We start from the raw sequence: 25,706 nt of genomic DNA, 5'->3' as shown, positions 1-25,706 counted from the left end.
ATCCCGAGTTGCTGTGGCTCTGGCGTTGGCCGGTGGCTACAGCTCCAATTCGACCCCTAGCCTGGGAACCTCCATATGCTGCAGGAGCGGCCCTAGAAAAGGCAAAAAGAAAAAAAAAAAAGGTCTCTGAAAAACAGCCAATTCCCACAGAGTTTCTGCTGTGGTGCAGTGGGTTAAGAATCTGACTGCAGGAGTTCCTGCCCGTTGTGGCTCAGTAGGTTACGAACCCTGCATGTTTTTCCTGAAGATGCAGGTTGGATCCCTGACCTCACTAAGTGGGTTAAGGTTCTGGTGTTGCGGTGAGCTGCGGTACAGGTCACAGATGCACTCAGATCCGGTGTTGCTGTGGCTGTTGCTCCAATTCAACCCCCCCCCCAAACTTCCATATGCCACAGGTGCAGCTGTTCAAAAAAAAAAAGAATCCGACTGCAGTGGGTCTGGTCACTGTGGAGGCACAGGTTTCATCCCCAGCCTGGAGCCCTAGGTTAAAGGATCCAGCATTGCTGTAGCTGCTCAGATTCCACCCCTGGCTGGAACTTCCATATGCCACGGGTGCGACCATTAAAAAACAAAAAAACAAAAACAGCTGATTCCCTGGAGAGGAGACATTTATCAATAAAAAAATATTTTAAATAACTTTCACAAAGTTTTTAAAAGATACGGTTTTTGAAAGTTTGCTGAGTGCCCAGCATCATGAATGAAACAACAACAAACCCACCCCAAGGCACATCATTATTAATTTCAGAGTATCACTGAATTTCAGATAAAGCGAAGAGTCTACAAGATTCCAGAAAGAAAAACAAGAGTCAAAGAATAGGTCAGAGGAGAGAGGAGCAAGGCAACACCAGACTCTGGATAGAAAGGACTAAATCTGAACAAATAATGGAATTCTTTTTTTTTTTTTTGTCTTTTGTCTTTTTTAGAGCCGCGCCTGCAGCATATGGAGGTTCCCAGGCTAGGGGTTGAATCGGAGCTGTAGCCGCCGGCCTACGCCAGAGCCACAGCAACTCGGGATCCAAGCTGTGTCTGTGACCCACACCACAGCTCACGGTAACGCCGGATCCTTAACCCACTGATAGAGGTCAGGGATCGAACCCGCAACCTCATGATTCCTAGTCGGATTTATTTCTGCTGCACCATGACAGGAACTCCAGAATTCTTGATGCCTTCTTCAAATCAGAATTAGGAGCATGTTTTACAATTCTGTTGGCAGGTTTTAGAAGGATTAGTGATTTTGTAATTACAGAAATTTGTGCAGATCTAAAAGATGGCATTTGTTAACTTCAGGAAGAACAGAAAGCCACCATGTGGCTCAGCAATGAAAAACACTTCCATGGTCATATCCGATAAAATTAATTAATAATTTTACCAATAATTATGATAGCACTATCCTAAGTGGGAGCTCAGAAGGAAGGAGAGTGGAGGGATGTGTTGTACAAGAGGATAAATCTTTAATTTTCTGTAATAGAGAAAATGACAATTATAAGCATAATATTTAGAAATTGAGAGGGAAAGATCAGACTACTATTTTAAGTTCTACTTTTAAAAATGGGGTTTGGGGAGTTCCCATTGTGGCGCAGCAGCAACGAATCCGACTAGGAACCATGAGTTTGTGGGTTCGATCCCTAGCTTCACTCAGTGGGTTAAGGATCTGGTGTACGCATGAGCTGTGGTGTAGGTCTCAGATGAGGCTCAGATCCTTTGTAGCTGTGGCTGTAGTGTAGGACCCCTAGCTTGGGAACCTCCATATGCTGCCACAAAAAACAAACAAAACAAAACATAAAACTGGGGTTTTGCTTTACTTTTGCATAGATAAACACACCTGGATGGTTTCTTTAGAAAAAGGAACTGTTTTCCCTAGAGAAGTATTGATGCTGCTGCCTCTTGAGGAATTGAAACTAGTTTGCAGTTGATACCATTTTTTGGTTAGTTTTTGTTTGTTTACTTATTTTTTTAACCTTCTGTCTGTTGAGGTTACAAAAATCAGAATTTCAGCTGGGCAGCAAGACCCACCATGTGGAGTCATTCAGACTTATGGGCTCTGTGGGATATGTTACATGTTTGATATTGCTGGGCTGGTTTTGCCACTCATTAAGTGATGATGAAATTCGTATTAGCTGCAGCTGATTCAGATTTCAGGGAGGGCAACTATTGCTTGGTGCAGTCACATTTCAAATACATTTCCCTATGATCCATTCGCAAATGATGAAATCTGTACCGGGCCTCTGCTGTGCATAAAATCAAAGCCAAAGATGCCAGTATATTTAGTGCTATGCTTAAAAGACCTGCAGACCTATTCTTTTCAAAGTCTAAAATGTGGCAGTCTCTCTGGCCAGGTAGTGTGCGTCCACGTACCACTGCGGCAAATACCTGTGAGTCACATGATCTTTTTTTCCTTTAGGGAAAAAGCAAGCAAGGTCAGTAGGCTGCTGTGTGCACCAACCTGTGTAACTGAGGAATGTGGGAGGGATGGAGCCTTGCAGGGCTAGTGCCACCAACACTTTAGGAGAATTTACATGAGAACAGCGTTCTTTCAATATTAAATGGCCTTGCTGTCCTCTACGGAATTATTTTGGAAAAGGGTAGTCTGTGTTTTTAACTTAATAGGTTAAATAGGTTTAATGAATAAAGCTCTTCATATATTAAAGAAGGCAGAGCTTCAACTGTGAGCTGGAAAGCCAGCAGCGAAATTCTCCACTCTGAAGGTAACCAATATCAATGTGTTTCCCGTCTGGACACTTGAATTTTCGATCCCATCCTTTCTGTGTATCCTGAATTCCTACCATCGCGCCGGGCACGGGGCGGCCCTTGACAGGGTCTCTCACAATCGGTACAATCACGTGGGCAAGTTAAGTAAAACCCACTTCCTTTCCGGGGTGGGGGGGTCCCCGCCAAGTCCCCTCGCACCTCTGCCTGCGCGGGTGCAGTCAGAATTAAAACGCTCAGGTTTCACTAACACGGTGAGTCCACGAGGTTGCCCGGCTACGCCGGTCTCGCGGAACAGCCACCGAGGGGGTGGCTCTGCCTGAAACGCATCTGCGGCCGGCCGAGAGCGCCGCGTCGCCGCGGATTCGGGTCACCAGTCCACGCGGCCAAAAAGCGGGCGGGCAACGTGGAAGTTGACCTTGCCCTGGGCCGGCGGGAGCCGCTCCGGTGGCCACCCTCGGTCCTCCTCAATCCCATGCTCCCTTGCGCCAAGGACACGTCCGTCGGCTTCGCTGGGCCTTTCTACGCCACCGTGGCGCCTCTCTATGATCCGTGGCCGCGTCCGTAGTCGGTGTTATGGCGGCCGGCGTCGAGTTGGCAGGAGTTGCCCACCGAACTGGGGAAAGTCACTAAAGCAGAGGAAGAAGTGGCCTAACCCTGACGGTGGGAAGTCGTGGGAATGAGCGGAGGCCCCGCGGGAGTGACCGTGTCACTGGAGGCGGGCCCCTGATAAGGTCTCGGGCCAGGCCTTTGCGTTTCTGGTCCGAGCCGGGCGGTTGGTGGGAGCCCCCGAAGCCGGCGTTGCCTAGGAACCCCTCATTGTGTTATCGAATCCTGAGTGTTGTGATTCGCACCAGTCCCGCGGAGGCAGTGTGGTTCGAGGACATTTGACGGGATCGTCCGACGAGGCTGGACGCTTTTTTCCGGAGCGGACCAGGTCGTTCTCTAATACCCCGCAGCGATGTCGTCCTGGCTTGGGGGCCTCGGCTCCGGCCTGGGCCAGTCCCTGGGTCAAGTCGGGGGCAGCTTGGCTTCCCTCACTGGCCAAATTTCAAACTTTACGAAGGATATGCTGATGGAGGGCACGGAGGAAGTGGAAGGTAACAGCTGGGGCGATGGGAGGAGGGGTTTACTAGGACCCTGGGAGCGTCCGTTTGGTCCCCAAGTCCATCCATCATGAGGCGCGGACAGGTCCAGAGGAGTATCATTCCGCCCTTTTTCTTTACATTCTTCCTTTTGCCTCTTAAGCGATTTTCTCTGATGACCGCTGGGGCCGGAGGTGAAAGAGTTCTGGTTTTTCTCCTCTGGATAGCTCAGGACAGAGTGAAACTGCTCCTTCGTAGAGACGAGTTTATTTTTGTTTGGTTCATCCACGCCCACCGCCTACTTTGCCCTTAACTTGGGGGCGGAACTGATTTTGATCCCTTTCCTTTATACTGACACAGTTTTAAAAAATTAGTTGTGTAGGACACATAGTCTCTTTTGAGGGGTTTTCTTGGATTTTTGTAGCAATTCAAGTAACTAAAACATTTAGTAACTTTTTCCTCACTTAAGTATATTGTTAAACATGTTTTTTTTCCTGTTTTATGTTTTTGCTTATTCTGGTGACACATTAAAACGTTTCAGCTGAACGTGTACATTTGTGCCTAATTGCCGCCCCCCCCCCCCAAATCTACAGTAAAACAAGGAAGGTAGCCTTCTTTGGGTACCCTTACCAACCTTCACTCATTTTTAAAGTCCTTATTTTGCTTTACTGATGGCTAGTGACCCAGAGTTACATAGTAATCAATGATTAAGTTAATTATTATTTTGATTTTTTGATATTTCTTTCAGCAAGTAGTATTTAGATCAAAAGACTTCTTTAATTTCAGTCTGCCTCCAGAGAGATAATGGAGTGGGGTTTTTTGGATGAGAGCAGTTTGTTATAAACAAATTAGCATTTTGTTTTGATTTTTTAAAATACTGATTTAATTGAGTTTTCGTGTTTGGTTGAAATAGAGAAAGATATTTTGATTTAAAAATATAGTATGTATACTTAAAATTTCTGTGGGGTCTCTTCAGCAGGGAGGAAGATTGGGGAGCTGCCGAAATCCTTTTAACTGCTTGGGGGTATCTCTGGGGTAGGAGGAATATTAGGGGGGACAGCTTGGAGAATTAAAGTGATTCTTCTGTGGTCAGGAAAGGGACTTTGAGGGCAGTTGGAAGCAGAGAGGAGCTGGATAACATGGAAATGACTAGTCTCCTTGTATCCTCGACAGGGGAAAACAGTTAACTATTCCTTAGACCCTAGGCCAGAAAATATGCATCTCCCTCCAACTTGGCTGTCTTGCAGGCTTGAGGTAGAATTCGTTTTGTTCTTCCAGCCAAATGTGCTCCTGTATTCTCAACTTGTAATGGTTTCACCATCTACCCACTCTCCCAGACTTAGAAATCTTTGTCACTCTGTTTTTGCCCCTTTCTTTTTTTTCTCCCACTTCCGGTAGGTCCCCAGATCTTGTTCATCCTGTGCCAGAATTCTTTCTTACATTTATCCTTTCCTTTATTAGTCCCTCTTCCACAGTGCAGATCCCCGTTACCTCGCCCACGCGCTGTTTTTCTTCATGTCCTGTGCTTTGTTTCTCTATACTCCACTCCATTTTCTACTGTGTTGCTGGTTCCTTTTCTAAAAACAAATGTGCTTTAACGTCTTTCGACTCTGTTACCTACAGGATAAAATCCAAACTTAATTTTGGGAGACCAGAAACCTGTCCTATCTGAGTTCAACCTACCTCATCCAGTCCTACCTCTTGTTCCTGCCCCGTCTCTCCGAGTAGCCACTCCCTGCACATACACATATGCACATTCCCATCCACAAGCACGCCTGCACCCATAGCTTCTGCGCAGGGAACCTTGCGAGGTACTTACACAACTCCAAGCCTTTGCATGGAAAACCCTTTCTCTTCTACCTCCTCCTCTACCCTCCTTTGCTTTTACCACCCTGCTCATAAGTCAGGTACGTGGTGAAACCATTCTCACTTCATGGCAAGTTGAGTTGATTGTGTCTAATAGAATTTTGTGGGTCTCTGTCTCTGTGACAGCTCTAGTTTACTTTTTATTACCAGTGTATGGCATCTTCCTTGGTACGTTGTAGATGTTCAGTAAAAATTTTGCTGAGTGATTAAAAATCTGCAGCGTGGCTTATTGCTTTATTGTTTTCCCTTTGGGTGAAAATAAAACTTGTTTAATACTTAATTTATTGATTTTTTGTAGATAATTTAAAAATAGGTCAAGAGGTCCCTTCATGGCTCTTCGGGTTAATGAACCCAACTAGGATCCATGAGAACGTGGGTTTAATCCCTGGCCTCCCTCAGTAGGTTACGGATCTGGCGTTGCTGTGAGCTGTGGATGTAGGTTGCAGACATGGCTCAGATCCCGCAGTCTCTGTGGCTGTGCTTCGACCGCTAGCCTGGGAGCTTACATATGCTGCAGATGTGGCCCTAAAAAAAAAAAAAAAAATAGGTCAGAGTACAGTTCATTTATTCATTCAGCAGGTATTTATTGAGCATCTACTCTGTGCCAGCAGTGAGCAAGATAACCGTTCCAAAATAGCACTGTTGATACAACTTGAAAGTCATCTGTATTTACGATATCAGAAAGTTGCTGTTCTACCAAACACCATACTGATTTAGGAGCTTGGGCTTTTAAATTAGACATGGATTGAAACTCTGCTTACATGTGTTACAAATTGTGGGATCTTTGGGAAATTATTAAATACTTAACCTTTAAAAAGCAGAGTTTTCTTAACCTGCTGATAGAGGTTGAGAGGATTAAATGAAGTCATGGGTGTGAAATGCCTCCCACTGTGCCTAGCAAGCAGTAGGCATTAATAAACTGGGGAAAGCTTTTGGTTTGCATAACATTTTCCCCTTATTCTTAAAGGCCAGGATTTGGGGGAAGCATAAAAGGGGGAGGTTTTCTTGAATCCCTCTTTGAAACAATTGGTGTTTTTAGCAAAGACCATCCTAAAGCGATTAGACTATAATTTGTTCTCTTCTGAGTAGCAATTAGTATTGTCAGAGTTTCACCCAAGATGTTTAAACAACCACACAAGCAACCCCACCTGGTGATTTTCAAAACAAGAAGCGTGGGCTTGTCATTATTAAGTATTGGATACCACTTATATTTTCTTGTGGTTTAAACTATAATTCAGAGGTTATTTTTATAGTATTAAAGATCTGTGAGTAGTAAAAAAAATACTATGTGATGAAAATGTACACAATCAGACAACTCATTCCCATTTTAAATAACTTCTGTATGTGTTACTTTTTTTTTTAAATGCTTTTTAGGACCGTACTCTGCAGCATATGGAGGTTCCCAGGCTAGGGGTGGAATTGGAGCTGCAGCTGCTGGCCTGCAGCACAGCCACAGCCACACAGAATCTGAGTTGCATTTGTGACCGACACCACAGCTCACAGTAACACCATATTCTTAACCCACTGAGTGAGGCCAGGGATTGAACCTGCATCCTTGTGGTTACTGTTTGGGTTTGTAACCCGCTGAACCACAATGGGAACTCCCTATTGTTGCAGTCTTATTCTTTGTTTATAAGTCATTAATTTTTTCATAGTTTTGAGAGCAGAAGTAAGGCCTTAAACCCTAATTGCCTAAGAATAAGTTGGACATATGTCCTTAAACCCAAGTTGCGTAAGTTTCATCAAAAATTATATTAAACCAACAGATTAGTTGTCCCTAACAGTTTTAATGAACACTTGCAAGGGCAAAAGGTAGGTGTCCTAGGGTATAGAAGAGGGGCCATAAAATGACTTACATGACAATAAAGAACATTTGTGGGAATAGAAGGTTGTGATAACGACCAAGCGATGTTCGTCTTCTGAATTTGTCTCAGATCAGCACACCGTTCTGTTCAAAGCTCAGTGAAATATATTTTCCTTAAAATGCCTGCCTATTACTTCACATGGTGCTGACCATATATTCAGTCTATGCTGTTTTTTTCGTAGCAGAATTACCTAATGCTAGGAGAAAGGAAGTTGAAGCCATTCATGCAATCTTAAGATCAGAGGTAAGGATACTTAAGATTTAGATTTTTCTTTTTCGAAGCCATGAAAGTCCGCTCTTTTTAATGCACTACTTACCACTTTTTCTTTCTTTCCTTTTACCTTAGTTTTTTTTTAAGCCCTATTCTCTTTCTTTGATGAAGAATATATTTACATGTTACTGCACCTTGTTAATGAATATTCCTACCTCTGTTCTGAATGCTGGAAGAAGGAAAACTGCCAAGTATAGAAATGAGTGGCAACAATTTATCATTATTAAGGATTTGCTATGTTTAATAGTGTGCAAAATTACAGTAGTGCATTTATTTAAGTATAATGTGAAGAATGCAGTCGTGTTTAATGTAGAGCTTTTTATTCCTCTGACATTAAAGAAGTGTGATATTTTTATACAAAGAAGTTAAGAATGTAGAAATAGGAAGTTAATTTTACCATTTTTTTTCATTATTTGTCAATGCCTTTTGGCGACTAGCTCTGGACATTGTGCTTAGTAGAGATGAGAAAAAGTTGGAAAAGTTTCAAAGGAAAGCCATAAAGAAAATGAAAAGTTTTAAAGTGGAATCTGTTGTAAAATACTAAAGACATATGTCCTTAAACCCAAGGAAACACTTAATAGTATTGCAGCTAACAGTATTCTGAGAGGTTTGTGGTGAGCATGTTTTCTCTTGCTAAGCCCGGAAAAAGAGAAAGTGAAATTTAAATATCAGAAAATATTTTCTGGAGTTCCTATTGTGGCACAGTGGTTAACGAATACAACCAGGAGCCATGAGGTTGCGGGTTCGGTCCCTGGCCTTGCTCAGTGGGTTGAGGATCTGGCGTTGCTGAGCTGTGGTGTAGGTTGCAGATGCGGCTCGGATCCTTCATTGCTGTGGCTGTGGTGTAGGCCAGTGGCTACAGCTCTGATTCAACCCCTAGCCTGGGAACCTCCATATGCTGCAGGAGCAGCCCTAAAAAGGCAAAAGACAGGAAAAAAATTTTTTTTTTCTGACGACAAGCATTATTGATCTCTGGTCTAGATTACTACATCAAGGTGAGACTGCGGAACTTGAAAGTAGAGGGACCTCCCGAGGGGACTACTGCAGTATTCTGCCTCAATAGAAGATGGCAACTTGGTAGCATCTGAGAGATCTTAGGTGTAATTACTGAATTAGTAGGTGCTATAGTGGCAGATGAACTTGAGTGTCTTTCTTTGTAAGGCTGAGGTAGGAAATTGTTCCCATAGTCCCTAGAGAAATCCTTGAGAAAGCACTTATTAATATGGGCCCACCCAGAAAAATTAAATGGCAGAGATATCTATGGTGGCATTAATTGAGGTAAATTTGCTAGTATACATTTGGGAGGGAAAAAAGTCTGTCCCATTTAAATGGGAAATGGGGAATGACTCCTCTGTGTTGAGCTTGGGAGGGTGAATAGAAATCTGTTCTGTTGATTTCAAGTCCAGTCTCTCTTATGGTATTATCCTTGGACTGTGGCAAGTATGATTTAGTGTTCAAAAATGTTTATTTTTGGTATAACGCATCCCCAGATGAAAGCCAGCTTCCTTGTTTATGCTTATTCAGAATACTGTGAGCTACTCAAATACTAGAGGAAAACAGACTGACTTTTTCCCTTCCCGATTGTATACTGGCAAATTTACCTCAATTAATGCTCTATAGATATCTCTGCCATTTAACTTTTCTGGGTGGGGCCATACTAATAAGTGCTTTCTCAAGGATTTCTCTAGGGACTATGGGAACTAGGGCTGTATTTTCTAAAGTGATTTTGGCTGTACATGGTTCTTGGCTTATATCAGCACATAAGCCCTTCATAAAGGTAATGCCTTATGTGACTGTGCAGTAAGAGAAGGTGAACATAGGATTGAAACACAGGAAATGATAGTAGAAGAATTCCATTTAGAAAGTTTTAGTGTAGGCAGAGGGCAGTATGTTTTCTAGAGAAAATTTGATTTTTTTTTGCAGGTGTTAATATTTGAAATTGAATTAGGTTTCTTCAGTTTCAAGTAATAGCAACCAACCGAAGCTTATTTAACCATCTGTACCAAGAAAAATAGTCTTTACCTATACCATCTGGATCCGGTGGACTCTTAATTTTTTACGTTAAATCATTTAATAAATAATTTATAAAAGTAGTAATAAAATGATAGTGAAAAACTACTAGAAATTTTAATAAGACCTTATATGTAGCAAATTCAAGTTTTTATTACATATATTTCTTTCTTTCTTTTCTTTCTTTTTTTTTTTTATCGTCTTTTTAGGGCCGAACCCGTGGCATATGGAACTTCCCAGGCTAGGGGTCAAATCAGAGCTGCAGCTGCCGGCCTACATGACAGCCACAGTAACACAGTGTCCTTAACCCACTGATCGAGGCTAGGGATCAAATCTGCGACCATTTTTATGTCGTCTGTTTCCTCCTAGTCGCCTATACATACAGCTGTGTTCAGCATTTTTCCATGTAGCAACGGCATCAAGTAAATGTTGGTGTACAAATATCATAAACAATTCAAGAATACTGCTACGTATCCATTTAGCAAAGTGGAATGGATGGTTCAGGTTCTTGTCACAAAATATTGTGAGCTAGAGTCTTTTTTTATTGAATGACTAACTTCATGAGAACACCACATTTCCTCTCTGCTCTTGGAAATTGTCTATTCATCAGTCCTTGAGTTTGAGAAATTCATCTGGGATATTGTTATTCAAAGACTTGTCTGGGATTTTGCTTCTTCACTCATTTTCACCAGAACCATGAGCCTCTAGAGTGCTGCAAATCTCTTTGCATTTATCTTCTTGAGTTGTCTGCTAATTGTGAAACATTTTCCTGTCAGTTTTCTTCTTGTTGAAAGTGAAAATTCAGCATTTTCAACTGTGTTCAGTGGAAGTGGAAAAAAAAAAAAAAAACCACTCAAAAATAAGAAAACAAGATAGTGTCCCCAGAATGCTTTTTCCTTATTAGACGATGATGCAGTGCTAAGGGTAATGCAGTTGGGAAACTGGTTATTTCACTGTTGCATCATCCTTCTAAGTGACTCCATCAGCCTCCATTCTTATTAAGTCTTTTTTATTTGTTTGTTTTTAAGTATTTATTTAAGTATTTTGCTTTCGAGGGCCACATCTGCGGCATATGGAAGTTCCCAGGCCAGGGGCTGAATTGGAGCTGTAGCTGCTGGCCTACACCACAGCCGCAGCAGTGCAGGATCTGAGCCACGTCTGCAGCGTACACCACAGCTCATGGCAATGCCAAATCCTTAACCCACTGAGAGAGGCCAGAGATCGAACCTGCATCCTCATAGATAGTAGTCAGATTTGTTACTGCTGAGCCATGACGGTAACTCCCAATTTTTTTTAACATAGTTGTAAATAATTGATAAATAATGATAATTCTTAGGATGATAAAATAGCAAACTATTTCAAGATACAGAAAAAACAAGATCATTGTAACCTCATGATTATTCTTAGATTTATAGAAAGGTCCAGTGTACCCTTATGGTAATTGCAAGATGGAATGAGTTTTAATATGTGTATTTTTAAAAAGTGTATTTTCTTCTCTTTTTCTTTTTAGGGCTGCACCTGTGGCACATGGAGGTTCCCAGGCTAGGGATCGAATCAGAGCTACAGCTGCTGGCTTACACCATAGCCACAGCAATGCGGGATCTGAGCCGTTTCTGTGACCTACGCCACAGCTCACAGCAATGCCAGATCCTTAACCCACTGAGCGAGGCCAGGGATTGAACCTTCATCCTCATGAATACTAGTTGGTTCGTTACCACTGAGCCACAACAGGAACTTCTAAAAAAGTATATTTTCTCTTTGTTGGAAGACCAGTAAGAAGAATAAATGTTACAAATATCAATTCTTAGGACTTCTCAAAAAAGAAACAAACTAAAATCGCTTCCAGTAGAACTTGATGATATAGGAAGGGTTAAGTACAACAGGATAATTTAAGGATGTGAGTACCTCATGGATTCCAAGGGCAGAAATTTTAGCCAGTCTTTTTAAAATTTTTATTTATTTTTATTTTTTGTCTTTTTGCCTTTTTCTAGGGCCGCTCCCGCGGCATATGGAGGTTCCCAGGCTAAGCGTCCAATTGGAGCTGTAGCTGACGGCCTACATCAGAGTCACTGCAATGCAGGATCTGAGCCGCGTCTGCAACCTACACCACAGCTCACGGCAATGCCGGATCCTTAACCCACTGAGCAAGGCCAGGGATCAAACCCACAACCTCATGGTTCCTAGTCGGTTTCGTTAACCTCTGCGCCACAATGGAAACCCCTAGCCCGTCTTTAGGAAGGGACTTCAGCCACAATTGGACGGCATCAGGAATCTGTCTCTTTCATTTTTACTCCTCTCTGTTCTTTTGTGTTTATTCTTTTTTCCTTTCAGACCAACCTCTTTTGTTTCATGTTTCATGTAATAGAAAATATGGCCATGGACAACTCCTGATGTGTTTTGGGTCAGCCGCACGAAGAGAATCTGTCCTGCATATGCTATGTCAACCATTCTGACTCTGTATGGCGAAGGGGAGATGAGAAAGAACCATTTAGATATTGGCCAGATTGAAAGCTTTCTAGTTGTAGTTATTAACCAGAGTTAACCACATGGCCTTAGATATTTTAATATGAAAAAGCCTAGAGTGGATTTAATGATAAGGTTTGACTTTATTCTGTTTCTTCAGTTATGTACAGTGTTTTCATTGTTAATAGCTCAAAGAAAATCATGCAGAAACAACCAGTAGATTATAAGGTAATTAGTTGTGTGACCATTGGTCCTGTTTCTTTTCTCTCTCTCTCTCTTTTTTTTTTTTTTTTTGCTTTTTAGGGGCACACCCATGGCATATGGAGGTTCCCAGGCTAGGGGTTGAATCAGAGCTACAGCTAACAGCCTACACCACAGCCACAGCAACACAGGATCTGAGCTGAGTCTGTGACCTATACCACAGCTCATGGCAACGTGGGATCCTTAACCCACTGAGAGGGGTCAGGGGTCGAACCCACATTTTCATGTACCAATCATGTTAGGTACCACTGAGCCGCTACAGGAACTCCCAAGGAGCTTTCTTTCTCACCATCGGCCTCCTTACTCTCAGTTGTTGTTGAATTGTGTTTGTAGATGTATTAGTAGAATTCTTAGTAGATTATTATCTGTAATAACTTGTATGTTACTTTTGGCAGAAGGTTTTAATATCCATTTCTTTTGCTCCCTTATATCTTTGTTCAAATGTCAATGATATCAGGTTAAGATAATTTAATATTTAGGTACATAAAATTTAAGTAATTTTTTCATATTTTCCAGTATCTTAAAGATTGATGTCTAGATTTATTGAATTATGCTTAGAATATTTTATGTACTTCTAACTAGTTTTTCAAACTGAATTCTAGTAGTGGTTTTCAAAGTGGGTTTTTCAGAGGTGTCTTACTCAGGAGCCTGGGGTTCAGTCAGACAAGTAATGTGAGACTTAGGCCTCATATATACTTTAGCCATAAATCTTTTAAAAACAGATTTCTTGGGAGTTGTGGTGCAGTGGGTTAAGGATCTGGCCTCGTCACTGCAGTGGCTTGTGTTGCTGCTGTTGCATGGATTCAGTCCCTGGCTCAGGAACTTCCATGTGCCAAAAAAGCTTTTTTAAAAAAAACTTATACTGTTTGGGGAGAAAACATAAGCTCAGACATGTAATCTAGGTCATTCCTTTACCATACATTTATTGCCTATGTATTCTAGGCACTGGGCATACAAACATGGGGCAACGCTGATCAGTGACTTTTTCTTAGCAGAAAATCAAACTAAGATTTTTTTAAACTTTGGCTCAAAATTGGAGTTCCCATTGTGGCTCAGCAGTGACAAATCCAACTAGTATCCATGAGGACATGGATTCGATGCCTAGCCTAACTCAGTGGGTTAAGGATCTGGCATTGCCATGAGCTGTGGTATGGGTCACAGATGTGGCTCTGATCTGGCATTGCTGGGGCTGTGGTGTAGGCCGGCAGCTGTAGCTCCAATTTGAGCCCTAGCCTGGGAACTTCCAAATGCTGCAGGTGTGGCCCTAAAAAGCAAAAAAAAAAAATCCCCAAAACCACCACAGAAAAACCCACTTTGGTTCAGAATTATGCATAATCTTTATAAAAATGTTTATTGCACTTGTAACTTTAATTGAAAGTGTGTTTTAAAGGCCAGAATTCTGAGACCTACTCTATTACCTCTTTATGTCTAAAGAAGCAATATGTTTTTCATAATGCCATGCACATAACTGTTACTAACATGTTTTATAATCTTTTTGTTGAAAACACTTTTTCTTGCTTCTAGAATGAGAGACTCAAAAAACTGTGTACTGATCTGGAAGAGAAGCATGAAGCATCAGAGCTTCAAATAAAGCAGCAGTCTATGAGTTATCGAAATCAGCTGCAACAGAAAGAGGTAAAAGTTATTACAGTTACTTCATATTTATTTCACTGTAATATATTAGGAAGGTTTCTAAGAGTTATAAATCAAGCTCTAATTCTACATGTAAAAAAGGGTGTTGAAGTTAATAATGCCCAACTCAGTGTGATATCACTAATTTAACAATAACTCTCTAAGCTTCTAAATTTATGATACATGGAGTTGCCGTCGTGGTGCAGTGGTTAATGAATCCGACTAGGAACCATGAGGTTGCGGGTTCGGTCCCTGTGCTTGCTCAGTGGGTTAAGGATCCGGCGTTGCCATGAGCTGTGGTGTAGGTCGTAGACGTGGCTCAGATCCCGCGTTGCTGTGGCTCTGGCGTAGGCCGGAGACTACAGCTCCAATTCGACCCCTAGCCTGGGAACCTCCATGTGCCGCGGGAGCGGCCCAAGAAATAGCAAAAAGACAAAAATAAATAAATAAATAAATAAATTTATGATGCATATACTGACCTTTGTGAAGTTTAATTTCTACTTTCCAAAAGAAGAAAAGTCTTTGTATAAAATATCTTCAGCATCTTTTGCTTGTAGTTTGATTTTATGAGACTTCTTATCTACTTATCTAAACTTGTTTTATTTTTTATTTTTTGTTTTTTGTCTTTTGTCCTTTTTTTTTAGGACTGCACTCACAGCATATGGAGGTTCCCAGGCTAGGGGTTGAATTGGAGCTATAGCCGCCAGCCTACACCAGAGCCACAGCAATGCTAGATCCAAGCCACGTCTGCAACCTACACCACAGCTCACAGCAACAGCAGATCCTTAACCCACTGAGCAAGGCCGGAAATCAAACCTGCAACCTCATGGTTCTTAGATTCATTTCTGCTGCGCCACAATGGGAACTCCTAAACTTGTTTTAAATCAGTGATTGCTAGTAACTTAAAAAAAAAGAAATAATTTTGCCTGCAAGTGTTAATATATACTTATTGGCATTTACTTGATTTTCCATGGAAATATAGAATATTAGGTATCTTTTAGTTGACTTATACTATTCTTTGATTTTTTTTCCCCTTTAGTTTGATAGAAATAGTTATTTTGGAAGTAGCATATCTTTCCTCTGCAGGATAATACTCCAATGATAGTATTGTGTAATTTAACCAGTGTTACTATGAATCCTTAAAGTGTGGACTGTGTTCCCATGTTTCCTTTTGTTATTGAGTTCTTTTTAATGTTTAGGATGTAAATGGAATTCAGTAAATGCTTCTACTGAATTGAGCCATTTCTTGTTTAATTATCCACATCACTGGGGTGTTCTCAGTGTGTTGATTAAATGTTCATTTCTATCGTAACTTTATATTTGGGTTCTCAAAATTTAGATGCATTGAGTTCTAGGTTTTTTTTTTTTTCTGACATACTAAGATGAAAAATAAAAGAGCCACATTAAAGATAAATTTAAACATTTAGAGAACTTAAATTTCCAAAGTTGGGAATTGATTTTAAAAAATACAAAATGATTTACTGCGAAAAATGAATCTAAAAGTTACAAGTTCAAATGAAAGTTTTTTTGTTTTTTTTTAAAGATTTAGCAGATATAAGAATACCCTATCAAGTTTCTTTAAAAGTCTTTAAGCCTTACTCTTTCAATTTCTATACTTCTCTTGTCATGGACTGATAGCAAACATTCATGGCCTTGGTTCACAGACCGTACTTTGAGCAGCTCCTACTTACAGATACTCCAGTAGAGCAGTAGTTCCTACCCTGGGGTTTACAGCTGAATCATAAAAAACTACACATTATTAGGTCCTCTAGAAGATTCTGACTTAGTGTGCTGGGAAGGGGCCCTGGTATTGGTATTTTTCTAAAACCCCATAGTTAATTCTGATCCTAGTTAAAAACTGCTATGGAAAATTTTGGCATTTCTACTTAACTATTGATATTAAAGGACAGATTAACAATTCAAGTTTAGGAATATCTGTTATTAAAGTTTGCGCTTTTTTTTTTTTTGTCTTTTTAGGGCCGCACCCACGTCACATGGAGGTTCCCAGGCTAGGGGTCTCATTGGAGCTGTAGCTGCTGGCCTACGCCACAGCCACAGCACTGTCAGATCCAAGCTGAGTCTGCGACCTACACCACAATTCATGGCAACCCAGATCCTTAACCCATTGAGCGAGGCCAGGATCAAACCCGAAATCTCATGGTTCCTGGTCGGATTCGTTTCCGCTGTGCCACGAGGGGAACTCCATAGCATTTGCACTTTTTTAACTCTATAACTTGATATAAATGTCTGTGTCTATTGTATAATGAGAACTTTTCTTTGTGTTATAGCTGTATTTGAAAAAAATGTTAATTTCAGTACTTTTTAGTAGAATGAGAGATAATGATGGCTATACTTTAGATCTGCCATTTTGTGAATCTGTTTGCTGCCCTCATTGTAATGTTCATGTTCCTCAAAGATGCAATTTGCCTCATTTATGGGAAAATGAAGTTTGTGCATCACCGTGTACCTCCATTAGAGAAGGGGCTCCGGTATGCAAAAAACCTGTTTATTATGACATTTTACGTAATTGTATTGGGTATTTATTTATTTTTCTTTTTGCCTTTTCTAGGGCTGCTTCCCACGGCATATGGAGGTTCCCAGGCTAGGGGTCTAATCGGAGCTGTAGCTGCCAGCCTACGCCACAGCCACAGCAATGCGGGATCCGAGCCGCATCTGCGACCTCACGGCAATGCCGGATCCTTAACTCACTGAGTAAGGCCAGGGATCGAACCCACAACCTCATGGTTCCTAGTCGGATTCGTTAACCGCTGCACCACAACGGGAACTCCGGGTTTTTATTTATTTAATTGCTCGACATTGTACATGTAGAAATACTGTTACTTGTTAGTTACCTCCTCAGTATCAAATTTTTTCACTGTGGCAAGGTGTCTTAGGGACTAGTTAGAGTCTTTAACTCGTCTTTAACTTTCTTATTTCTAGTCTGAAATAAGAAAGCTTATTTCAGTTTTCTCTAGTTTAGTCACTGTTATGTTTGAGTATCTCTCATTTGGAATGGATGTGGCGTTGTGGTAAGTCCTGTGTTCATAACTTCTGTTGGACATTGACTTGGCATTGCCAGTCTTCAGTCAAAACTCTGCTCAGGGTTTCACAATTTTTTTTTTCACTGTTGTCTTCCTTAAGTAGTAGAGTCAGATTTTCACTGGCCTCTCTTTGCCAGGGCTAATGCCAAGACCTTTTTTCAATGCTTGATTTCCTTTTAAGCCTGAGAATCACAGGCTTGCTTTATTATCTGACCTGAGAATTTTGGATTAAGCCAAAGCTCTCTTCCAGCTGCGTTTTGTGGAAATAGTACAAAGTTACCCTGATTCATGGTACATGAATCCAGCCTGAATCCAGCCACAGTCAGTTACATTAGACTCTTCCAACAGGTGGTCTAAGGAAGCTTTGCAATGCAGAGACTGGTACAGCTTTCATTTGCCACTTCTTTAGGCTTGATAATCAAACCCTAAGAAATTGCCTGTACTACATGATATGTAGAAGATGGTAAACCAGTGTTTAACTGAGAATTTCATTACTTTTGTTGACATATGAGTGAAATTCTGATCCTCATCCTAATTGAAATATTAACTATGTTTTAAGCTATGATAATCATGTTTGTTTTTGAAGTAAAAATGTTATATTGGTATGTTTAGACAACTTGGATTCAGTTGTGGTAGAGTACCACGATTGGCTAATTTTAAACTATTAGTACTTATCTTTTTTTTTTTCTTTTATGGCTGAACCTATGGCACATGGAAGTTCCCAGGCGAGGCGTTAAATTGGAGATGCAGCTGCAGGCCTACAATACAGCCACAGCAACACTTGGATGTGAGCTGCCTCTGCCACAGCTTGTGGCAATGCCAGATCCTTAACCCACTGAGTGAGGCCAGGTATTGAACCCACATCCTCACAGGGACAACATCAGGTCCTTAATCCACTGAGCCACAACAGGAACTCCAAACTATTAGTAACTTTCAACATTGTTAAATCAAGATGGTTATTTTAAAGTACCTCGTCTAAAATATGGATTTAAATACAGGTAGAAATCAGCCATCTTAAAGCAAGACAGATTGCACTGCAGGATCAGTTGCTGAAGCTACAGTCAGCTGCACAGTCAGTGAATTCAGGAGCTGGGGGTGTCCCAGCAACCCCTGCATCGTCTTCATTCGGTTATGGTTTAAGCCATGCTTCGGCTTTCCATGATGACGACATGGACTTTGGTGACATGATTTCATCACAACGAGAAATAAACAGGTTGTCAAATGAAGTTTCAAGACTTGAATCTGAAGTTGACCATTGGAGGCATATTGCACAGGTGGGTAAAATTTTTGTGAGTTTTTGAAAATTATGAGTGAGTGCTCTCTGTAGAACTTTTGGTATCAGAAAGAATCTGGACTAGAAAATCGAAAACCTGTATTCTAGTTCTTAATTTTGCCAGTGACTTTCTAAGTGATTTTATGTCGTCTTTCTCAGCCTGTTTTCCCTTCTGTACGATACTTGGAAGAGATTTAAAAAAAAATTTAAAGTAGGAGAACCATGTTTGTTTGTTTTTGCTGTACCTTGGCATGTGTAAGTTCCTGGTCCAGTGATCAAACCTATGTTGCAGCTGTAGCCAGAGCCACAGCATTGACAATGCCAGATCCTTAACCCACTGAGCCATGAGGGAACTCCAAGGGAACCATGTTTCTTTAAAAAATAAAATTTACAAGCCCAGGTCTTAAGACGAAAATGGAGTTGCCGTGGTCGAACCAACACCTTTTTCCCTGGAGTCCCTGAGGCGTCATTGGTGGAAACCAGGGCTCCAAGGAACTAGATCTGAAACTACTTGTTTCTGTTGTCTCAGGTTCTCATTTGTGCTAGTTATATGTAAAATGAAAAGTCTGATAACTGGTTTTATAAACCATAAATGAACTATTTTGTGTTGTTTCTCACACGTTAGAAATTAAGTCCTTCCTTAAGTTCCCCTTGTGGCTCAGCGGGTTAAGAAATCAAGTAGTATCCATGAGGGTGTGGTTTGATCCCTGGCCTCGCTCAGTGGGTTAAGGATCCAGCATTGCTGCAAGCTGTGGCGTAGGTTGCAGATGTGGCTCAGATCTGGCGTTGCTGTATCTGTGGGATAGCCAGCAGCTATAGCTCCGATTTGATACCACCCTGGGAACTTCTATATGCTGCAGGTGTAGCCCTAAAATAGACACCAAAAAATAAATAAATAAAATAAATAATTGAGTCCTTCCTATATTGAGCTGTAAACTTTCTTCTAAGGAGCCTTTTTTTGTTTTATCAGATTTTATGTATCGTTGAGATTGCCCGCACACATGAGACCCAAAGTAAACTGGAACATTATTCATATGGATCTTATTTGATCAGTGTGGAGACAAGTAAAATATATAAGTAAAGAGATTATTTTCTATCTTTTTGAGAGTGTAATCTAGTTTTATACAGGAGAAATCTCCCCAATTAAAATCATCTCCTTGCTTCCCAGGACCTTCCTAATCCTCAAAATAAACCTTAGAGAGGATGATGTTTGTCCATCTTATCCCTGGAGAGCAGAAGTTCTTAAGCTTTGTGTACAAATAGCCTGAGGAACTAGATAATATTTTGGGTCCCCTTTCCTACCTTCAGAGATTAGAGATTAGTATTTTGTAGCCTATTTTAAGGTGTTGGAAAATCCATTCAGACAAATAAGTACTCAGGTTATTCTCTTGAGCTGAGGAACACATTTTAAGAAACATTGCTTGGTAAGATTTCATGTGGAGAAAATGGATTTTTTGGGTATATTTACTTCAGTATGTCTTTCTTTTTTGGTCTTTTTAGGGCTGCACCTGCAGCATATGGAAGTTCCCAGGCTGGGGTTGAATTGGAGCTGTTGCTGCTGGCCTACACCACAGCCACAGCAACACCAGATCCGAGCCGTGTCTGCGACCTACACCACAGCTCACGTCAATGCTGTGTTCTTAACCCACTGACCGAGGCCCGGGATGGAACCCACATCCCTATGGATACTAGTCGGGTTTGTTACCGCTGAGCCACAAGGAAACTCCCACTTCAACATATCTTGAATGCCTCTTATACGATAGACCTGTACTGGGATATAAAGGTGAAAAAGGTATAGTTGGTGGTGTTCCCACTGGGTCACAGTTGGTTAATTATTGGCCTTGTCTCTGTGGAGGCTCCAGTTTGATTCCCCAGCCCACCTGGTGCAGTGAGTTAAGGATCCAGCACTGCTGCAGCTGAGGCATAGGCCACAGTTCTGGCTCGGATTCCATCCCTGGCCTGAGAAATTCCATATGCTTCTTTTTGGTGGCCCAAAAAGAAGAAAAAGGGGGGGCATAATTGGGATGTTTCAGGAGACTTAATTTTCTTGCAAGGCATATTGGAAATTAATATTTATACTTTATGTTGCTGTATGTACTAACCCAATAAATTATCTTTAATAACTACGTGAAGTGTTTATTTCTCTATTTTGAAGATAAGCAAAATAAAAGTTTAAGTAATACACCTGTTGTCACAGTGATTAAGTTGTGCTTCAAACACTCATCTTTAAACTCCAGATCCTTTGTTCTTTCCAATGTACTGTGTTCGTTCTTTTAGCCAGAGAGCAGATCTTGGTACCTTAACATGTTATAGTAAATGTTACTACATTTATTGAAGATAAATGAACAATATACAACTTTGAATGAGAAGAAAATAACCCAAAAGCCAGTATATTAGCAATATTAGCATTAGCATTATATTGGGTAACTTTCCATTTTAGAAATTATCTTTTAGGAAGCTGCTTAATTATCATCAAATTTACATTTTGTTAAGCCAAGAAAAATATTCTGTGTTGTTTCCCTTGTTTTGTAAAAGTGCTGTCTTCCCCAGTTAGTTAACAAATTCCTGAATGGTATCTTTTGGACTAGGTTCTTTAAGAGGTGCCTGGTCCAATAGTCCAAGAGGTGCCGATCCTTAACCCACTGAGCAGGGCCAGGGACCGGACTCACATTTGGTCTAGGTTGGACTAGGTTCTATTGGACTAGGTTCTTTAAGAGGTGCCTGGCATTTGTTAATAATAATCTATCTGGGAAATGCCTCCTATTTTTTATTTTGGCGGTGCCCACAGTATGCAGAAGTTTCTGTGTCAGGGATTGAGCGCCAGCCACAGCAGTAACAGTGACAAGCTAGGCCACCGGGGAACTCCCATTTTTTGAAGCTTACAATTAAAAAAATATATATCTTTAGGAGGCTCAATGGTTAACGAACCCGACTAGTATCCATGAGGATGTGAGTTCGGTCCCTGGCCTTGTTCAGTGGGTTAAGGATCGGGCGTTGCTGTGAACTGTGTGTAGGTCACAGACACGGCTCGGATCCTGCATTGCTGTGGCTGTGGTGAAGGCCAGCAGCTACAGCTGCGATTTGACCTCTAGCTTGGGAACCTCTATGTGCTGTGTGTGCAGCCCTAAATAGACAAAAGACATACATATATATATATTTTTTTGATTGACGTATATAGTTGATTTATAATGTTACATTAGTTTCAGTTGCACAACATTGTGATTCAGTATTTTTATAGATTGTACCACATTTAAAGTTATTATAAAATATGGCTGATTCCCTGTGCAAATGCTCCTTTTTTGAAAAGTATTTTTTAATAAAGTTCGTATTTGGCGTTCTCTTTTGTAAGAAAATAGGAGTTCCTGCTGTGGTGCAGTGGGATCGACAGTGTTTCTGAGCACTGGGATGCAGGTTTGATCCCTGGCCTGACACAATGGGTTAAGGATCCAGCGTTGCTGCAGTTACTGTGTAAGTTGCAACTGCAGTGAAGCTCTGATCCCTGGCCCGGGAACTCCATGTGCTATGGGGCAGCCAAAAAAGAAAAAAAGGAAAGAAAATCAATATAATTATTCTCTAATTTTTTTTTTTTTTTTTTTTGCTCAAGACTTCTAAAGCACAAGGACCAGATAACTCTGATCAAAGTGAAATGTGCAGACTACAAAATATCATTAAGGTAAGGTGGATTGTTGGAACAATGGCTGAAACACATCTAAAATTTGCCTATTAAAAGTATAAGCCTATCCGGCTATTGCTGTGAGCTGTGGTGTAGGTCACAGACGCAGCTCGGATCCTGCGTAGGCCAGTGGCTACAGCTCTGATTAGACCCCTAGCCTGGGAACCTCCATATGCCATGGGTGCAGCCCTATAAAAGACAAAAAAACAAATAAATAAATAAAATAAGGAAAAGTCTTAGTTACATGTACTTATCATGACAATGAATAGTTTTTAGGGTGTAAGTTATTGTCATGTGTAGAATTTTTTTAAGTTTTGGTTTTATTATTATGACAGTACTCGTGTGGGTGGGTTCTTCAGTCACACCTGGATTGTTTTGGAAAAATTGCTTAACTTTTATAAGCTGTTGTTTCTCATCAGTGAAGTGGCCATCATCAGAATACTTCTCTTGTAGGATTGTTTTGAGAATTGAGTGTAAAGTTCCTTGTCAAGTACAGGCCCGTAAGTAAGTGCATAGGACCAAAAAATAGCTTCACTTGTTTTCTCAGGAAGTAGAAGCTAGTTTATATTAGGATTCTTGGCTTTAAGCAACAAAAACCGTCTCTGGCTAAGTAAGACATGAGAGAGTTTATTGGAAGGAGCTGAGGTAGTGTCTCCACAGGACAGAAGGAAGAATTGAGCATTTCAGCCTCAGGAAGGGTAGGAGTTGGACCAGCATAGGAGGTCTGGGTGATGGGGCACAGTGGGTGGACTCCTCAGGGTGCAGCTTTTACACGGTTTCTGGTCCCACCAGTTTCCCTCTTTGAGGTCCAGGTTCCCAGGAGAGAGAGAGTGGTTACAACCTGGGTAGCAAGCAAGGCACCTTGGTTGTCAATTTGGGGTCCCATTAAGACTGAGGGAAGGAAGGGCTGAGTAAGAAGATAGCTACAATAGGACAATAGAAATAGATTAACACTGATAGTGGTGGAATATTTTATTGAGATAAGTTCATGGTCACAGATACTAATGAAAAAAGATATTTTTATTTGCTTTTTGTTTCAGTTGTTTCTTGCTGGTGTTCCCTCATTAAAAGAAGAAAAAACTGTATTTAAGGCCCCAGATAAGAAAAAGTGGAGTCTTTTAGAATTGTCCAAATTTTGGGCCTGTGTTTAAATTTCAGTCTTAACACATTCAGAGAATTATTTTTAATAATATGGCCGTTTAGACAAAAATGAAATAGTTTAGGTAAATCCATCTGTTATAAATGTGGTTAACTTTGTTTTTATTTTTTTATTTTATTTTATTTTATTTTTTTAAGGAGGTTCCCAGGCTAGGGGTCGAATCGGAGCTGTAGCCACCGGCCTACGCCAGAGCCACAGCAACGCGGGATCCGAGCCGCGTCTGCAAACTACACCACAGCTCACGGCAATGCCGGACCCTTAACCCACTGAGCAAGGGCAGGGACCGAACCCGCAACCTCATGGTTCCTAGTCGGATTCGTTAACCACTGCACCACGACGGGAACTCCCTGTTTTTATTTTTTAAGGAACTTAAACGGAATCGAAGTCAAGAAATTGATGACCATCAACATGAGATGTCAGTATTGCAGAATGCACATCAACAGAAATTGGCAGAAATAACTCGTCGACATCGAGAAGAATTAAGTGACTATGAAGAACGAATTGAAGAACTGGAAAATCTATTACAACAAGGTTATTAATTTCATTAGTTTAATATATTAAATGATATAATTAAATGACAAACCTAGCTGATGTAAACATGGACGAAATTGTAAAGAATGACTAAATGCTCACCTGCTAGAAATTTGCGGTGGTACCACTAGGGTCAAGATTCTGCAGATATGGAAAAGTGGTAAATAGATAGAATACCAAGATTTCATTGCATTGTTTGCTGTGTTGTCACTTTCTTTTTTTTTTTTTTAAACTCTTATTTATTTATTTATTATTTATTTTTGCTTCTTAGGGCCGCACCCGAGGCATACGGAGGTTCCCAAGCTGGGGGGGGTCTAATTGGAGCTGCAGCTGACAGCCTTCATCACAGCCACAGCAGCGCAGGATCCAAGCTGCGTCTGCAACTTACACCACAGCTCATGGCAATGCCAGATCCTTAGCCCACTGAGCAGGGCCAGGGATCGAAGCAGCAACCGTATGCTTCCTAGTTGTGTTTGTTTCCGCTGCGCCGCAGTGGGAACTCTGTGTTTTCACTTTCTTTCAAACTCGGATATGAAGGCTTTTTAGTATTTGATTCAAATATCTTTCCTTAAGTAGTTAATTTCATTATTTTATTTTATTTTATTTTGTCTTTTTAGGGCTGCACCTGTGACACATGGAGGTTCCCAGGCTAGGGGTCGAATCAGAGCTGTAGCCGTTGGCCTACACCATAGCCACAGCCACGTCAGATCTGAGCCACGTCTGCAACCTACACCATAGCTCATGGCAATGCCGGATCCTTAACCCACTGATTGAGGCCGGGGATCAAACTATATCCCTCATGGATACTAGTCAGATTCATTTCTACTGAGCCACAATGGGAACTCCCTCAACTATTTTAAAATTCTTCATTAATTGTAGTAATTTAACATTTTTAAAAAGATCTTATGTTTTTAGCACAGTTTTAAACTTATAACAAAATTGAGGTACAGAAATCTCCCTTGTACTCTGTTCCTCCATGTGCTTAGTCTTTGTATGTCACTCATCAGAATGGTACATTTTTTTTTTTTTTAAACAAAGGATGACACTACATAGACACGTAATTACCCAAAGTCCGTATTATCTTAGAGTTTACATTTGGTATTGTACATTCTATGAATTTGGACAAATAGATAATATCATTTTAATATCATATAGAGTATTTTCACTTCCCTAAAAATCCTCTGGACTCTGCCTATTCATTCTCCTCATTCCACCTCACAGACACTGGTCTTTTTACTTTCTTCATTGTTTTACTTTTTCAAAAAATGTCATATAATTGCAACGTAGAGTATGGTAGTTTTTTCAGATAGACTTCTTTCACTTAGTAATATACATTTAAGTTTCTTCCATGTTTTTTTAATTTATTTTTAATTTTTTTATTGAGGTATAGTTGATATACAGTATTATAGAAGTTTCAGGTGTACATATCCGCCATGTTTTTTTATAGCTTGATAGCCATAAAAATATTCCATTGTTTGGATGTGTCACAGTTTTTAATCATTCGCCTACCGAAGGTCGTCTTAGTTGCTTTCAAGTTTTGGCAATTATAAATAAATCTGCTATAAACATCTTTGTTTAGGTTTTTGTGTAGATGTAAGATTTCAACTCCTTTGGATTAATACGAAGGAGTATGATTAGATTATCATGTCTTAGTTTTGCAGGAAATCGCTAAACTCTTCCAAAGTGGCTGTACCATTTTGCATACTTAGTGGCAATGAATGCGAGTTCCTCTTGCTCTGTATCCTTACCAGCATTTGGTCGTGGTAGTGCTTGGATTTTGGCTGCTCTAATAGGAGTAGTATTACCTCAGTGTTGTTTTAACTTTTCTTTTTAAGCCTTCCAAGTTCTGAAGTCTATGAAATCTTTGAGTT

The 25,706-nt window shown here is 40.7% G+C and overlaps 1 protein-coding gene across 3 annotated transcripts in view; it reads left to right on the top strand.

Moving 5' to 3' along the window:
• Nucleotides 1-2,989: 2,989 nt before the first annotated feature.
• TRIP11 (thyroid hormone receptor interactor 11) overlaps nucleotides 2,990-25,706 on the top strand; it is a 73,362-nt gene continuing 50,645 nt past the window's right edge. The window contains exons 1-6 of one of the 3 annotated variants that reach the window (XM_047794505.1): nucleotides 2,990-3,806; nucleotides 7,707-7,765; nucleotides 14,051-14,161; nucleotides 18,198-18,473; nucleotides 22,077-22,145; nucleotides 23,670-23,835. In XM_047794505.1, coding sequence (XP_047650461.1) covers nucleotides 3,668-3,806; nucleotides 7,707-7,765; nucleotides 14,051-14,161; nucleotides 18,198-18,473; nucleotides 22,077-22,145; nucleotides 23,670-23,835 — 820 coding nt within the window. In that variant the 5' untranslated portion in view covers nucleotides 2,990-3,667. Of the gene's footprint in view, nucleotides 3,807-7,703; nucleotides 7,766-14,050; nucleotides 14,162-18,197; nucleotides 18,474-22,076; nucleotides 22,146-23,669; nucleotides 23,836-25,706 lie in introns of all 3 variants that reach the window. The other 2 variants (XM_047794503.1, XM_047794506.1) reach the window with 2 other exon arrangements.

The sequence above is a fragment of the Phacochoerus africanus genome, chromosome 9 (assembly GCF_016906955.1).
Source record: "Phacochoerus africanus isolate WHEZ1 chromosome 9, ROS_Pafr_v1, whole genome shotgun sequence".
NCBI classification, from domain to species: Eukaryota; Metazoa; Chordata; class Mammalia; order Artiodactyla; family Suidae; genus Phacochoerus; species Phacochoerus africanus.
Note: the sequence above shows the minus strand (reverse complement) of the source record. Positions and strands in the feature narration are given on the sequence as shown.